This window comes from Sminthopsis crassicaudata, chromosome 1, assembly GCF_048593235.1.
Source record: "Sminthopsis crassicaudata isolate SCR6 chromosome 1, ASM4859323v1, whole genome shotgun sequence".
NCBI classification, from domain to species: domain Eukaryota; kingdom Metazoa; phylum Chordata; class Mammalia; order Dasyuromorphia; family Dasyuridae; genus Sminthopsis; species Sminthopsis crassicaudata.
This window is the reverse complement of record NC_133617.1, coordinates 631,842,315-631,859,432: the sequence shown is the minus strand read 5'-3', so window position 1 is coordinate 631,859,432 and position 17,118 is coordinate 631,842,315. Positions and strand designations below refer to the sequence as shown.

At 40.9% G+C, this 17,118-nt stretch overlaps 1 protein-coding gene across 1 annotated transcript; it reads left to right on the top strand.

The window, feature by feature from the left end:
- Positions 1 to 7,615: 7,615 nt before the first annotated feature.
- ATP6V0C (ATPase H+ transporting V0 subunit c) lies at positions 7,616 to 16,925 on the top strand. Its single transcript, XM_074282807.1, has 3 exons — positions 7,616 to 7,896; positions 15,512 to 15,695; positions 16,074 to 16,925. The coding sequence occupies exons 1-3, from the start codon at positions 7,827 to 7,829 to the stop codon at positions 16,276 to 16,278; spliced, it is 459 nt and encodes a 152-aa protein (XP_074138908.1). The 5' UTR covers positions 7,616 to 7,826; the 3' UTR covers positions 16,279 to 16,925.
- Positions 16,926 to 17,118: the final 193 nt, after the last annotated feature.

Below are 17,118 nucleotides of genomic sequence, written 5' to 3'. Positions count from 1 at the left end.
GGATAAGAAAGGGATTAAAGTGGTGATTAGAAAGACTCATGAGGAGAAATGGGGTAAATAAGGGAGAGAGAATAAATAGGGTGTAGGGAAATGCACAACAAGTAATTATAACTTTGAATGTAGATGGGAGGAACTCATTCATAAAATGGAAATGGATAGCAAAATAGGTTAAAAACCAGAATCTGTTGTATATTGTTTGCAAAAAATAAGTCAAAATGAGAGATACATAAAGTTAAAGATGAATTTATTAAGCTTCAGCTATTAGGAGAAAAAAAAAATCAAGATTAGCAATGATAACCAGAGACAAAGTTGAAGTTAAAATAGATTTAATTAAAAGAGATAAACAGGGAAACCATCACCAACATTATACAATATTGTTTTAGAAATTCTTAACAATAACAAGAAGAGATGAAAAAAATTGAAGGAATCAGGATGGGAAAAGAGGTGATAAATTGTTTCTTTTTTTGAGACAATACCATGATATACTTGGAAAATCCTAAAAATCCAACTAAAAAGTTAGTTGAAACAATAATTTTGGGAAAGTATTGGGGTAAAAAAAAATTCCACACAAATCATCAGCACTTTTTATCACCAACAAAATCTGGCAAGAAGAGATAACAAGAAATACCCTATTTAAATTAATTATAGATAGTCTAAAATACCTGGGACTATATCTGCCTATATAATTTTGATAATTATGGTTAAGCTTCTTTCCTTTACACTTTTCATTAGTTTCTTTGAAATTCTTAATTTTGTGATTTTGTTATTTTTTCTAATTCAGTAAGCTAATATTTTTTGGTAATTTAATTGGGATGGCATTGAATAAATTAGGTATTTTTTCATTTTTATAATATTGGCTTTGCCAATGAATGTTTTCCAGTTATTTACATCTGACTTTATCTGTATAAAGAGTAATTTATAATTATGTTCCTGTAATTCCTGTAAAGGAAAGAGGCTTAGCAGTACCAGATTTTAAATTATATTATAGGACAGTAATTATCGAAACTATTTATAAAAAAGAGAGGGAACATGCACATTGTAAGATATAAAATGAATAATTTCAATTACATAAAATTAAAGGAGTTTTACATAAATAAAAGTAATTAAAACAAGATTATAAGGAAAGCAGAAAAATTAGAGAAAAATCTTTATACAGTCTCTCAGATAAAAGTCTTATTTCTTAAATATGTAAACAACTTTGCCCAGTTAATAAATGGTCAAAAACAACAGGCAGGTTTTTAATGAAGAAATCAGAACTATAGCCTTATGAAAAAAGGCTCTAAATCATTTATTAGAAAAGTAAATTAAAACAACTTTGAGAGATCATCTTACATCTATTAGATGGGTAAAATGATAGATGACCTTCAACTGGGGAATTGCTAAACAAGTTGTGACATATGATTGTAATGCAATACAAGAAATGATGACTATGATTGTGATGGAATACTACTATGTTATAAGAAATGATTACCTGGTTGGTTTTAGAAAAACATGGAAAGACTAGAATGAATGAATGAGAAGTGAAATGAGCAGTATGTGATTTACAAAGTAACAGAAATATTACCCTGAAAACAACTTTGGATGACATTTATCTTGAGTATCATAAATATTTAAACTAATTACAAAGAATGTATGAAGGAAGATGCTATCTACCTCCTGAAAAAAACAAAACCTTATAAAATAGAATTATGTGGGATATAGTTTTTTATGTATGTGTGTGTGTATATATATATGTATGTATATCTAGATATACACATGTGTGCATATGTTTCTCTAGGGTAGATTGAAAAGGGAGGAAGAAGAAAGAGTGCACAGACACAAAAGAAAACTCAGAAAGAAGCACAGAAAAGCAGAGTAGCTTTGAAAACAATGTGTAGTATTTATTATGTAATTTTGATTGGGTTTTTTTTTAAGTCTGATATGGAAATTCATTGTTTTCTATTGAATCCCCTCCTTATATTGAGCTTTATACATGGAATTTTGGAAGTTCTTTTTGTATTTAAAGTCAAAATGAATTAAAATTTTTTTTAAAAGTTGTAAAACAAATGAAATAATAACTGTTTGCTTTAAAAACATATTAAGCATATATATATACACACATGTAAGCACAATCAAGCAAAACAAATGGTTTGAATAAGAGTTTTATGTGATGCCCATGTTCCCAACTCCTTCCTCGTTGCTTGCTCCTTTTCTTCTTATGAACCCTATGAGATAGCAAGTAGTACCAAAGGCAACTATCACATTTTAGTAACTTTCAAGAGTGTAAAGTCAAACAACACAAAGACAAAAAATAAAAAGTGGGAATACAGAGGCAGACAATGGATAAGAGAATGGAATTGTGAAAGAAGGTAAGCAAACTGAGGAAAAGAAATGGAGAGGGGATGAGGCATTTACAGTAATAATTGGAGTTGGAAGACTTTGAGTAGCATGGACCCTTTAAAGATAGAAGAGTGTTTATAGGTGGGGAAGAACTCTGAGGTCTAATTTTTATAGGGTTTCAAGGGGAAACAAACCAACTACTCTCTATGCCACTTTGAGTTGGTTCATTAATAAATTCATAATTATCAGTAAGACTTCAAAGTCATCTTCAAATTATCAGCACCTTTTGGATGTTCTGTTGATCTGGATTTGTGGAAATCTGGAGTTTATCTAGAATTTACATATCACAGGAAACGAATCTTAACAAATAGCACCTAAATTTCCCCATCCAGTACAAGTTAATAAGGTGTGAATTTCAGCTAATATATAATTTGCAAATTATGTTCCTTTTACCTTTGAGACAATTCGTCCTCAAATTTCAGGCTTTCTTTTATAATCTTACGTCCCACTATTGTCCTCTTTATATTGGCTATTCATAAAACTGGATTACTTAGTTACTTATAGTAACTTGAAGGGGGGAGGAGTGGCTGGGGGACATTCATGACAAGTTACAATTTTAACACGTCCCAAAATTTCTATTTCTCTTTTTTAATTTATCTGATACCCTTTAAAGATATTATGGTTCTGAAAAGACATTAGAACATTAGCAGTATGTCATCATATAGCTCCTTTTGATTGTTCAAATAAGTTTAAAATTCTAGACTTGACTATTGTGTTTGTATTTCAATGTTTCCACTTAGCACTGATCTTTTCATTATAAATGCTTTTAAGTCCTTCCATTTATGATCCATGTTTAACCCATACAGAATTATATGCACTTTTATTAAGTTATTTATTCTTGTTTGTAAGCCTATGTCTTTTGCCTTCTGGAATATTCCTAGATTTCTTTCTTATTTTTAGTAGCTGCCAGGTTCTGTGTGACTCTGATTGGGGTTCATTTGTAGTACTTCTTTCTGGATGCATGCAGAAGTTTTAATTTGATATAGTAGCTCTGAATTTTGGCTCTGACATTCTAAGACTTTTCCTTTGGGGATTTCAGGAGTTAGTCATCAAATTATTTCTATCTTTGCTTTGCCTTCTGGTTCTAATAATTTGGGAAATTTTCATTTATAATTTCTTAACTATAGTTACTGTACATATTTGGTTTTGTTTTAAATCATGGTTTTCAGGAAGTCTAATGATTTTTCAGTTCTCTCTCTGACTTTTTTTTTTTAAATCAGATCTTACATTTTCTTCTTTTGAGTGTTTTCGACATTTCTTGCAGTTTCATGTTTTCAGGAAGTTTATTTCTTGATTAAGGCTTCCCATTTTCTATTCTAAGCTATTTATTTTCCTTTCAATTAATAACTCCCACCCCCTCACCCCCCCTTGCCCTAACTATGCACCTCTCCCAGGATCTCACCCTAAGGTTTTTCTGGGGAGCTTTCAGCTCTTGCTATCAGGGAACAAAGCCTTATAGAATGCATGTTTGGCCAAGAGGCTACTCTGCTCTGAAAGTTGCTTGCTAGAAGGGGCCCCCTCTCCTATTGTCCTGCAGCTTCTGGCTGACCTTTTGTGCAATTCTAAGAAGTCACTTACAGTTTCTCATTGGATTTCTGTTATCTTTATGTGATCTGGTGTGAATTGTAGTGTTTGGTTAAAGTCCTTATATGAGACCTCAGGAGTCTGCCTCCTTTCAAGGAACCAGGCTCTAACTTCTTTTAGGATTAATCTTAAATAATTCTCAAATCAAAAAGACAACAAATAAACAAACAAACAAAAAAGCACTTTCCCCAGGTCTCCCAGCAGCTAGTCCCTTCTCCTCTGCGATTATTTTGTTTCTACTCTGTGTGTATCTTGTTGCTCACCACCTTTAGAATGTGAGGGCAGGAACTGCTTTGTATCATTAGCACTTAGTATACTGCCTGGAACATAGTAATCCTTTAATAAATACTTATTAATGATTGATTGAGTCCTCCTAGTCAAACTAGCTGTAGTCTAAATGTGACATGCTATCTCCTGCCCCCATGCTTTTGTACAAACTGACCCACCTCCTCCACCCCAGATCGGCAGCATACTCTTAGCTCATCTCCGTCTTTCAGAATCCTTATCTTCCTGCTAGGCTCAGCTCAGATGAGTCCTTCTTTGACCTTCCCCAGTTGTTAATGCTTTTCTACTCAAGTAACCTTGTATTAATTATGATAGTAATAATAACCGACATTTAAAAGATTTTAATGTTTGCAAAGTTCTTGACAATTTCTCATTTGATTCTCACACCATCCATGGGTTACTAAAATATTAATGCCCTTTTCTGGATCCTCTTCCCTATCTAACGTTGGTTTTAGCCTCAGGGCTCAGTTCTAGGCACTCTGATGATCTGGGGATTTAATTACCATCCTTAAGCTGTTATCTCTTCTCCGACTTTGCCACCACTCTAGGGCAGACTCTCATCTCCTCGCACCTGCATTTTGGAGATAGCCTGCTGCTGGGTCTTTCAGCTCCGAGTCTTTTCCTGCTCCAACCCTCCTCCATCTACTTAAGTAATTTTCCTAAAGTGAAGGTCTAACTATGTCAACCCCGTACTCAAACATAGGCTTACTATCACTTCCAGGATCTGTGTGGCATTCAGAGTCCTTCATAACCTAACACCATCTGCTTTTAGTCTCCTTACTTTCCAACATGTATTCTCTGATCCAGTGACCCCGGCCCCCTGGCCCCTCCACAAACGAGACGCTCCACCTGTTAGCTCCAAGCATGTTCTCTGATTTCCTCCCATGCCTCGAATGCTCCCCCTCCCCACGTCCACCCACTGGCTTCCCTCAAGTCTCAGTTAAAAATATTTACAAATTCCTCTCAACTCAAATGCCTTCCTTTTCATTATTTCACATCTAACTTATAGTTTGTTTATACTTGGTTGTTTTCTTCTTCTCTTCCCCATAGATTGTGAGCTCCTTGAGGACTATGTTTGCCTCTTTTTGTATCGAACCACAGCGGAATAGACTTAGCAGTAATAGTGGGAGTGAAGCAAGAAACAGACGAGAATGGGTGGGGAAAAGGAACCAGAACAATAGGAAGCTTCATAAAGAATATTAGGGAAAAAAGACTGTGGTATCCTCAGGAAGTTACATTTTTATCAGTATCAGGAACGCAGGAATAGAATAAAATTGATTTTTTTCTCAGTCATGTCTAACTTTGTGACCCCATTTGGGTTTTCTAGGCTGAGACACGAGTGTGATTTGCCATTCCTTCTCCAGCTCATTTTACAGATGAGGAAGCTCTGACACATTCGGCTGAGTGACTTGTCTGTGCACAGCCACACAGTTCATGTACTTAAGAGCTCGGGTCTCGCTGGCTCCAGATTCAGCGCCCCACTGGGCCGCCTACCTGCCTCCGTTATATAAGGCAGGGATGCGTAATCAAGGTAAATGTACAGAGATCCTCAGTTTCATAGATCAGACAAAAAACCCAGTCAGGGTTGGTCTGCACGGGAGCGGGATAAGAGAGAAGAGCCTGTAACAGCCCCTCACACCACACTGATTGGAACGGGGAAGCAGGCTTGGGGATTTGGAAAGGAAGGGGCACGCTAACACTAGGTGAGCGCTGAGTTAGGCCAGCAAATTATTCTGCAGGTTGAAAGCGCCACGGCCGAGAGCCAGATGGTGTGGGGTTGAAATGCTAGCTCTGTCTCTATGTGTATCTGGACACGAAAGCCCGGCCCTCCTCTGAAGTCTTTTAAATCTAAATCTAGGATCCTATGATGCCACAGAATCAACGTTCTCTCCCCTGCCCCGTACCTATATAATGACACCGTGCTCTCCGCATCACCCCCCCCCCCAAACACCCCTAACACTGAGCGGGAGCCGGTCCTGTGATTCCGCCTGAAACCCGTGATTCTCACTAAGAGGAAGTGGCTCCAGCGGAGGATGAAGGAAGGCATTGTATCCCTCCCCTCCTCCTCACAGACAGCGCCGCGGAACATTCTGTTTGAAGGAAGCGGCAGCAGGACCCGGGAGAGCTGGCTGAGGCTGGATGGAAGCCCTGCCCCCGGCGAGCCGGCCCCTCCAAACTGTGCTCTCAGTTCGCATATGACCTATGCCCATCGCTCACGGACTGCGGCCTCACTCAGGGGTCTGTGGGGCTTGGGCCAAATTCCTAGTCTGACATGAACACCTGCACTACCTGCGGTGCTGTTTTGGAAAAAGACTTAGGAAACCTCCAAAGAGCATAGGAATACACACTTAAAATTGCCCGTCCAGCCAAGGAGAGAGGAGCAGACCAGATCTGCCTGGGAGGGATCGGGCTGCAGCTGCCCTCCGGGACACGCCTCCTAAGTTGGGAAATAATGGTCGGAAAGAAGTTCCCCTTTCTGCCTCTAAATGGGACTTTCTTTCCTAGCACGTCCTTGGAGACACCTCCGCCTAGCCGCAGTTCGATTTCTCCATCTGAAAAATGGGGACGTTAGTCTGGCTAAGGGCCTTAGAAACCCAGTTTTATGGTAGATTCCCTCCTGCCTGGAGACACCCGGCCCCGGAAGCCTCCATTGATAACTTCTAGTACCTCCAGACCTATATAGCCACCGAGATGACTTTTCTCCCTACTCCCAGGTTTTCGGGGGCAGGGAGGCTGTAAATGGGGAGCACCTTTGCCGGGGGGAGGGGAGGAAGAGAGGGAGCATAGAATGAGGGGGAGGGGCCGGAAGGAGGGAAAGACTCCATTGGGGTGTACGGGCAGGGAAAGGAGAACCATTGATGAGAAGACATATTAAAATGATGCAAAGCTAAGTGACCGGGACCCTGGGGAAACCAAGGTGGACGCTTCACCAAGGGAAGACAGGAATTCGAAAGCCCTGGGCAGGGACCAAGCCTATTACCAAATCCAGAGTCTGTCCCAGGGTCTAGAGAGGCGGAGAAGTGGAGTCCGCAGAGGAGGCGGAACTAATCCCCAAGCACGCCCCTTATGCTAATAAAAGCGAATCCTGCGGCTGAGGGCGGAGCTATGGACCTGCCCCCGGAGTCAGGTGGTCGGACGGGCTCACTTGAATCTAAATCAGAAGGGGGAACTGATAGAGTCCAATATTGCACTTATGGAAAAACAAAAGATATCCAGCTAGGAATATTCACTTGTTCCAATTAAAAAAATAATTAGCAATATATTCCTGTAGTGACGTTCCTAGAATGGCCGGATGGGACGTAGATTGGTCAGCCTCACCCGATTGATCACCTCCCACAGGTGCCAAATGGTGCAGACCAGGGGCAGGGCTTTCAGATCATGTGACGCCACTGCGGCCGCCATTTTGTTCTGCGGTGGTGGTATTTAGATCGCAGAGCGGACCGGAGCCGGTGCCTCCCGAATTCACGCCGTCCCACTCGCCTGCCCACCCTCCAGTCCTTTACCCACTACCCAGCCCCGTGCCCTTGCTTCTCTCCCTTTGCCCCATCCACCTTCCAGCCTACCGACCCCGCGCAGACATGTCCGAGAATCCGGAATACGCGTCCTTCTTCGCCGTCATGGGCGCTTCGGCCGCCATGGTCTTCAGCGGTGAGAGGGGCAGGGTGGGGTCGAGAACGCGCGGTCTTGGGGGTCTCGGGCCTCTCCATCCGGGGTTTAGGCCTGGTGACGTCACAGGCTGACGACAGCTCCAGCCAGCTGGGGCGCCCCCCCCTCGGCACGTCATGTGACTGCGGGGAGGGGTTCACCTCCTTTTTGGGGGTCTTTGTGGTGGGTATCTTGTCTCGGGGATGGGTGACACGGGAGGGTCCCGATGACTCCTAGCCGTCAGTAGGCTCGGGGTCTGCAGTGAATGCCCCGCACTATGCAGGGCGGCTGCTCCTCTCTTTGCCCCCTCCGCGCTTCTGCAGACTCCCGCAGATCTGGGGTGGGGAGGGGCAAGAGCTGCGTTTTGCGGAGCTGCCATTTTAGCTTCTGGAGATACCGGGATGCTAGAGCCCTACCTTTTCCATTATGGTGCTGTGAGTGACCTCATTAAAAAGGCCTGGCCCACTGGGCCACCCAGAGCCTATCCCTGAAAGAGGAACAGGGGTGCCCGACTGGTGTAACAGGTTGGAGGGCAGGCAGCTAGCTCACAGATTCGTCCTTTCTGCTGGAAGCTCGTTTTGTCCAGAGAGGATCATTAATCATCCTCGCCATTCCTGTCTTTGCCTCTGAAATGCTGGCATTCGCCCCAAAGACGGCATTCACTCGTCTCGTGGAGGTCTCACTTCAATATGGCCATTTGGTGTTTTTGGAGGTTTGACCTGATTGTCATCTGTTGCCCCCCTACAATGGTTTGGGAATTTTAGAAAGACTTGGAGGTGTGAAAGAGCTGGTAAAGACATCTTATTCTGTTGCAAAGGCTGACCAATGCCTTGAGACGATTCTCATTCCTGGCAGCCCCTGTCTCCCAAACTGCTTGAATTGGTGTGCCTTTTTCTTCCTTTGTGGCCTCCTGTACCTGTTTTTCCTTGGAAAAAACTGTAGTGCTTTTCAATCCCATTACTCTTTGAATTGACCTCACTCAACTGAACTCCTTGATCCTTAACAATTGTCTATTGTCAAATACTCAGTTTTTGTGATTATATTCTAGCTATATCTGGCTGCTTTTTTCTCCCTCATCTTTGTTGGGTTATTATCCATGTTTCAAATCCTGTTCTCCCTTGTTCTCTGCACCCAAATCTCTTATCTAAATTCTAACTTCGCTCCCGAAAGCTTATCAGACATCTTAAGTTGGATGTCTCTCAAGCTTATCTCAATCTCTGCATATCCAAAGCTAGTCATTATTTCCCCTTCAGCGCTTTTTTTTTTTTTAACTTCCCTATTAATGTTTTAAGACACTCCCATCTTTCCAGTTACCCTTATCTCTTCCCACTCTTCTCAGGAAGTTCTCTTTTCCCCTATAGAATATAATTTTGGCTTTTAAAATCCTTCAGACTCCAGCACAAGGTTTATCATGTTACCCTTCTTCACACACGTGTACATACATTCCCACCAAATTTGTCTACTTGCCATTCCTGTTCATTCCATTTCCCACCTTCATTTATATATATATATATATATATATCTGCCCTTAGAGGTAACCTCTTCTCCCTTCCCTTCAATTCTTTGTATTTTACCTTCTCTTATGTTTCCTCCAAATAGAATGTAAGATCCTACAAGCAGAAGATGGTCTCTGTTTTAAGTTTTTGTCTGTGCAGAACCTTATAACAAATACTTGCTGAATTGGATTAACAAAATTAGTAATCTTGAGGCAGCCTAATCCAGAGCATGCCTCTGAACTGGAATGGAGGAATAAAGCTTTAGGGTCCCCTTACCTAAGATGTAAATGGGAAGAATTTGACCTTTTACTTTGTTTTGCCTTCAGGGGTCCAAATAAATGGATGACTGCCAGATGTCCCCACTCTTAAAGACTATAGTTTCAAATTCTTTTGAAGTTGGGTGTGTACCATTCTCTGGGGCTCTGAAAGAGACCTGTCAGTCAGCTTTTATGGAGTATTTTTTGAACACTGTGCCTGACACTGTATTAACTTTAACCCCTGGGATACAAAGAAAAGCAAGACAGTTCCTTTTTCCTAGGTGCTCACAATAACAGCTAATGTTTATAATCCATATTATATGCCAGTAACTGCTAAGCACTTTACAATCACTATGACATTTCATGTTCATGAAATCCCTGAGAGATTATCCTAAATTTCACAGATAAGGAAGCAGAGAGGTTAAGTGACTTATCCAAAGTCACCCTGGGTCTGAGGCTCTTTGTACCAATTCCCCCACCCCCACCCTGTTGCCCTTAATTTCATGGATGAAATAACAGACAAGTTATACATAGGAAAGAGGAAAATCAATAGAATTAATGGGAAAGGCCTCCTATAGAAGGGATTTCCTATACCTGGGATTTAAGGCAGCCAGTAAGAATGCCCAGATTTGATAGATAGAAGGTCTTATTCAAGAACATCAAGACAGGAATGGCATAAGGTTGTGAAGGATTTTGTTTTTGATTCTGGAGATAAGTCACTGAGTCATGTTATAGTTTCTCTTGAAAATGCGAGAGAGAACTAGGTCACTTTAGTTAGTGACATATCCTTGGAAAAGACTAGCAGGATCCATGGGTGCCTGGCATACCTCCTTCCATACTTACCAGAAGACCAAATGTTCTGCTGATCTGGGTTTGAGCAAGAAAGAGGGGCAGGGGTAAGGAATCACATAAAGAATGAAGAGTTTAGTGAAGAGATTGACTCCTATTCAGCAGTCTCTGGCTGGTTTTGCCTGGTCTTATCCTCATCTAGTGGGTTTGGGTTTTGGCTTCAGGAACCAAGCCCTGTCTTGTCCTGCTTTAGTGACTGATTCAAGTATGTTTATAGGTATGTGAAGGGTTTGAACACTAAATAGCATCTGCTGACTGTAAATACCTCATCAGTGGAAACCTGGACTGAGCCAGTCATAAACTCCAAGGGTCTCCAACAGCTTCCACATACTGACTCATACGCTGCTCACCCTGTTGCCTGTTTCTTGTCCAAGTGTGTCTCCCTCCGTGGTGTCTCAATGTCAAATGCTATTGACTGGTCATTCCTTCCTTTTCACATGGGATTTTAATTTGTGGCAAAAGCCTTAGGAAACCATTTCTCATTCTATGCAGAATCTGAGAAGGAACTTCTGCTATTTCCAAATCATGTGTCCGTGCTTTCATTGACTCTACAAGTAATTTGACATCATAACATTAAATGCATTAGAAGCTTTGAACATGCACCCTAATAGAGTGGGTATGTGACTTTTTGGCAAATGCATCCTGACTTCTGACAAACCTGAGCCACTGGTTAAAAAATGTCTTCTGCCACCACTGAAGCAAAAAATTGTTCCAACCCCACCCTTCAGTCTTTAGCAATAGCTTTATGGGTGGTGGCCCAACAATCTGTTCCTGAGCTTCTTCCCCTTGGTTTTTAGCTGCACAGTCCTTAGCTATCCTCCATTTTGTGTTTGCTCCATCAGCTTCTCTTTATCTGGCCTAGATTCATGCAATGAAGTGGTCGATGGTACTATTTGTTCATTTTAGCCTTTTCAGATCTTACGTTGGCTGTTGTGTGCTTGTGAACAAATTAGGAGACAGCTACTGTTTCCTATGTTCATTCAGCGAGCATTTATTTAAAATTTGTCAGGCTCTAGAAGTCCTGACAAAGAGGAATGTTTACCCTTAAGGAGCTTACATTCTCTTGGGAGTAGGGCAGGGAGAATATGGATACAGAAAAAAGTTAATACTAAATATAAAACAATTGAGGGTGGTTATTACATATATTTTTCTCCAGTACAGAAAGTGAAAGTCTTATTCCCTCATCATAGATTTAGACTCAGAAAGGATGATAGAAGCCAACAGGAGCAAATTGGGGCCCAGAAAAATGAAATGATGTGCTTGAGGTTGCATAGATTGGGTTCTGCTGCAAAGATAGGCTTTGAACCCAAGTCCTTTAACTCAAATATAATTTTCTTTTTACTATACTATGAGCCCAAACCTTAGGGTTTTCCTAATGCTATGGAATCTTACTCCCTTACATGTATCTTGTTACATCTTTAGAGTCTCTTAACCACTGGTTCTTTCTGTATATATGGAGGTATTGCATTGTTACTGGTTTAAACAATTACAAACATTTTATAATCTGCCTACTCTAGGAACATTCTAACATCTTAGATATTCATAGCTTCGTGCCTACTCCTTTAATACCCTTTCAATCTTATTTTTACCCCTAACACTTTCCTGAAACTCTTCTTCCCAAGGTTACCAATGCCTACTCCTGCCTAATGCAGTGATTTTTTTTTTTTCTTTTTGCATTTTCCTTGAAACAATACTCCTACTCTGATCACACAGTTCTCCTGGTTTTCCAACCTTTGTTCTATCTTTGTAAAGTTCTTTTGCTGGATTTTCTGTCTTCCTCAGTAACTTGACAAGGAGGACCTGAGTTCAAATCTGGTCTCAGACACTTAACACTTACTAGCTGTGTGACCCTGGGCAAGTCACTTAACCCCAGCCTCAAAGCTTTGTCCAAGGTCTTTCCAGTGGAGGGTGCAAATTTTCATATGGTTCAACTTTTTTGCATCTGAGTAGATGTCCTTTATCTTTATCTGACTCTTAATCTGCTCTCCTGCACTCTAGTTCTGTATTGTCAATTGCTTATAGGATTTTTTGTTGTTGTCTGAATCCAGATTAGTCTTGCTTCGCAAAAACTTAGTGTTCCTAACTTTTTTTGTTTGTTTGTTCAACACCATTTTGTCATTGCCATTTTTCCTAGTTTTTTATATAAAAGAGAAAACTTGGCTAAGCCCTCATCATCTTTATCTTGGGTTATATCTGACATAGCATTGCTGATTTTTATTGGTATCATAGGAATTCAAACCATGAGCCTGACATTTAAAGCCTTACTTTATTCTACAGCTAGACAGGTTCACTCTCATCTCATTCAACACGAAATATATCAAATAAAGCCAATTTCCTTGCTGTCTTGTACATGCCATGTTAATTACAATTACAGAGGGGCAGCTAGGTGGGACAGTGGATAGAGCACCAGCCTTGAATTCAGGAGGACCTGAATTCAAATCTGGTCTCAGATACTTAACACTTCCTAGCTGTGTGACCCTGGGCAAGTCACTTAACCCCAGCCTCAAAAAAAAAAAAATACAGTTACAGATAGCTTTGTTCTGTATTTTTCTCTCCCTACCTCTTTTCTGGTAAGGATGGGAATCAACCTAGTCACCCAGGATGCATCTTTAAAAATCTGGAAATGGAAGAATACAGAACAACTTTGGCCTAATTCTTCCTCAAGCAGTGCATCAAATCTTTGAGTTAGTAAATACCAGAAATACTGTAGTCCTTCAGAGAAGTGAATCCACTGTGGACTTGAGTGATCTGGTAAAGATAGAATTTGAATTGGTTTTTGTCCCTTTAAGGTATAACTATGTAAGAAGGGAATATTATAGGCAGTATGAAGTAGAATGAAAGCACAAAATCATGAATGAACTTATCATTTTAAGGAGCAGTAGAAGATCCTGGTAGGGCCAAAAATACCTTCTACTATAATATTAGGGAACATGTTCTTAATATGTAGGCAATATGATTAGAGCTATCCAGTAGGATGATTAGTCAAGCATCCTGTGAAGAATAGATTGAGAGCAGAGTAGCATAGGAGTCATATAGTGCTTTGTAATACTCTGCATTATCTATCTTCACCAAGCAAAGAAGCCAATTAGAAATTAAGACTGGTAGTCAGAAGGGCAAGTACTTTGAGTCTGAATTCTTGATAAAAACCTTGTGGTATTCAATACTGTAAGTCTAGAATAGAATTTGGTCTTCACTCCACAGCTCTTCCTTGTTCTTGGTATTTTCTGCTACTTCCTTGTCTTTCTTCACATCTTGACCTGTTGACCTGAAGTTAAGTGCAGAAGCATACTTTGAATAAGATTTCATATCTTTTCTGTATCTCTGCCCATAGAGGTTTTTTCCCTTTACTCAACCTGCCACTCTTTCCCTTCTCCCTCACCCCATCATTGTGTACATTTTTTGACCTCTAGAGGTCATCTATCCAGTTTATCTCAAATTCCTGGATACTCAACTTTCTTCCAGATCTTTTCTTTCTTGCTCAGCATTCTATGCACATTTCTTTTTCCAAGGTAATATCACTTATCAGCAAACCAGTGGCTTTTTATGATCTGAAATATGTAAAACCCTTAGTCACTTTCTCCGGATCCTGTGTCTTCAGTGTGCAATTTGGACTAGGACTTCCATGTGGGACATGAAACAAAAGGCATTTTGCATTGAAAGAAGGGAGAGTTGTGGCAACTAGGTGGATAGAGAACCAGCCCTGAGGTCAGGAGGACCTAAGTTCAAACTTGGCCTTAGACACACATTTTCTAGCTGTGTGACCCTGGGCAAATCACTTAACTGCAGTTGCCTCAGGGAAAAAAAAAAAAAAGACAGAGTTTGAGTTTTGCCCAACTATAGCAGAGGACTCTTCACCAGATGAACTGGTGCTGGTTTTTAGATGATAGTAACCTGTACTTTGGGACTAAGAAAGGTGATTTATATCGCCTCTTAGGAACCATGAATTAAGGTGAATATTTTAAGGTCCTAGGTTTACAATGAAGAATACTTGCCACTTTGCTCTGCTGGTTTTTCACATTTGTCATTCATCTAATTGTTTCTATAGCTGTTAGAACAAATTTTTAACTTTTTGATCTTGAATCCAAGCCCAACAGTCTCTAGGATTTCCTCTTTATTTCTACAGTTTTCTTCTTTGTATACCTAAGCTTCCAATCTCCCCTTCCTGCTTTCAGCTTAGTAAAAATTTGGTGGTATCTGCTTAAGGTGGTATAACCTTTGAAGTAAAATTTTAAATTGCTCCTCCTTGATGTGCATTCCCTTGATAAGCTAATCATTTTCTTATATTAAAAGAATCTTTGAGAGAAAGAGTCTTTACATTTTTCTCTTAGGTTTTGGATATCAGACGTAGGGACCAAACAGATAATAAACAGTTACTTCATGTGTCTCAGATTAAGAATTGGTTAAGAAAGAAATAAGCATTTTCCTAGATGTTAAAGGGCCCCCCCTTTTTTTTTTTTTTTTTTTGTTATGTTGAGCTTTTGAGCCCACAATGAAGAATGGGATTTCCATCACATTTCTGCCTTTTCTCTATTATGCAATTTGACTCTTGTGATGTAGGAATTATAACTTTGAGTTAATAGACCATCTTTTTCCATTCTCGAAAGCTGTATATGGACTTGGTGAGGAGAGGGGGACAGTGTTAATAGTTCTCAAACTGGAAGCAGAGCAAATAATTCATTTGAAGCATGAGACTGCAAGTGGGTTTGAATTAAGCTTTCAATTGTTGTCTACAGGTCTGCCTGCAAGGAGGTTATGATTCACCTTTTTTTTTTTTTTTTTTTAACTTTCCCTTTTGACTTCTTTTAAAATTTGCTTAAACTCCCCCCTTCTACAAGTGATCATTCCCACTCCAAACTGCAAGTACTTTCTCTATGATCAGCTCCCATTTACACTATATCCTTTGTGTGCAATTTTTCCCATATTGGCCTTCCCTGTTAAAATTTGAAGGTAGGGTAGGGTAGGGAAAGGTTAAATAAATGTTTATTGATTGATTACTTCCCTCCCTTCCTTTCTCAGCTCTTGGTGCAGCTTATGGTACAGCAAAAAGTGGAACTGGTATTGCAGCCATGTCAGTTATGCGACCTGAGCTGATCATGAAGTCAATCATTCCCGTTGTCATGGCTGGTATCATCGCTATCTATGGTCTGGTGGTGGCTGTTCTCATCGCCAACTCTCTGACACCAGGAATCACCCTGTTCAAGTGAGTGCCAGTCCTGAACCTCCCACTCTCTCCCCTCCTGGCTCTCTCTGCTCAGACTTAGGTCACAGAAGAAATTCTCATGAATAATTTAGATGGTACCTATCTATCTAGCACCCCTACCTCCTCAGTTACAAGATCCTTCTCCTTTCCTTGCTCCCTTCTTGCCTGTATATTTACAATTCTAGCTGCTGACCCTATTCATTCAGTAATTAACTTAGCCAGGGTGGCCTCTGAGGAATTTTTTAGAGGGTTGGGGAGAGTTAGTGGAAGAAGGGAGAATTTAGGTCAGCAATTTCCCCCTTGGTGTACCCCCTCTCCTTTTGCATGTGAGTAGTTAACCTGTTTGAGATTTTGACTTCTGACCTTTGACTTTTTTAGGAGCTTCCTTCAGCTGGGAGCAGGCCTCAGCGTGGGCCTGAGCGGGCTGGCAGCTGGCTTTGCCATTGGCATTGTAGGTGATGCTGGTGTCCGGGGGACAGCACAGCAGCCCCGACTATTCGTGGGGATGATCCTGATTCTGATCTTCGCTGAGGTGCTCGGCCTGTACGGCCTGATTGTGGCCCTCATTCTCTCTACAAAGTAGATCCTGTTTTCCCATTCTTCCCAGTGCCCCACCCCACCCCCACTTCCCTGCAGCCACAGAGTATGATGTAAAGACCTGTCTTGAACCACCCTATCCCTTCCAATTCGCTCCAGAACGAATGGCCTGACACTTGGTGCAGTTGTCCAGTCGGTAGTTGGTCTTGTAAATGCGCAATGTCTTAGTGACTCTTCTGTCTATGTCCGCACCGCACCAGGTTGGATGGCACCTGGACTGGGCCTGCCTGAGGCTGAGGCCTCCTGGGTTCGGCCAGGCAGCCGTTCAATCTCCCTTACCCATTTGCTGTTAGTACTCTGTGTATAAAGATGAATTAGAATTGTCATTTTTCTCTTCACTGGATGTTTATTTATAAAGATTTGACATGTTCATAACGTTTATGGAGCAAGAATTTTCAATCTCCCATGCTATATATTAATCTTAAATATAGGTAGATTATTGCACTGTGGGGTTAAATGTCAAGTGCTGAGAATTCCTTGGATGTGATAATTTGAAATTCACAATTGCTGTAGTGTCCTGGTATTAGTAAAAACTGTATGACTTGGGAACATTTTGAACATATGTTTCCAGTGGTGCTGTGTAGCACGGGACCAGGGCTCACAGTGATGTTTCCAAATAAAAATCTGACTGGAGGGGCTGGTGTGGTGTGTCGATCTGTGCATGGGTGGGGCAGCCTTTGCTGCCAAGCTTCCTCTCCACTTTTTGGGTCGAGGATGCCTTTGGCAGTCTGACCTTTTATGGATCCCTTTCGGAATCATATTAAGAGGATAAAATGCAAAGATTACAAAGGAAAACAAGTCTGAGATAGCTCTCAGTTTCAAGAAT

Coding starts and splice junctions, on each gene's coding strand:
- ATP6V0C (XM_074282807.1), top strand. CDS start 7,827: ATGTCCGAGAATCCGGAATACGCGTCCTTCTTCGCCGTCATGGGCGCT. Junction 7,897..15,511: donor GGCCGCCATGGTCTTCAGCG/GTGAGAGGGGCA, acceptor TTCCTTTCTCAG/CTCTTGGTGCAGCTTATGGT. Junction 15,696..16,073: donor CCAGGAATCACCCTGTTCAA/GTGAGTGCCAGT, acceptor TGACTTTTTTAG/GAGCTTCCTTCAGCTGGGAG.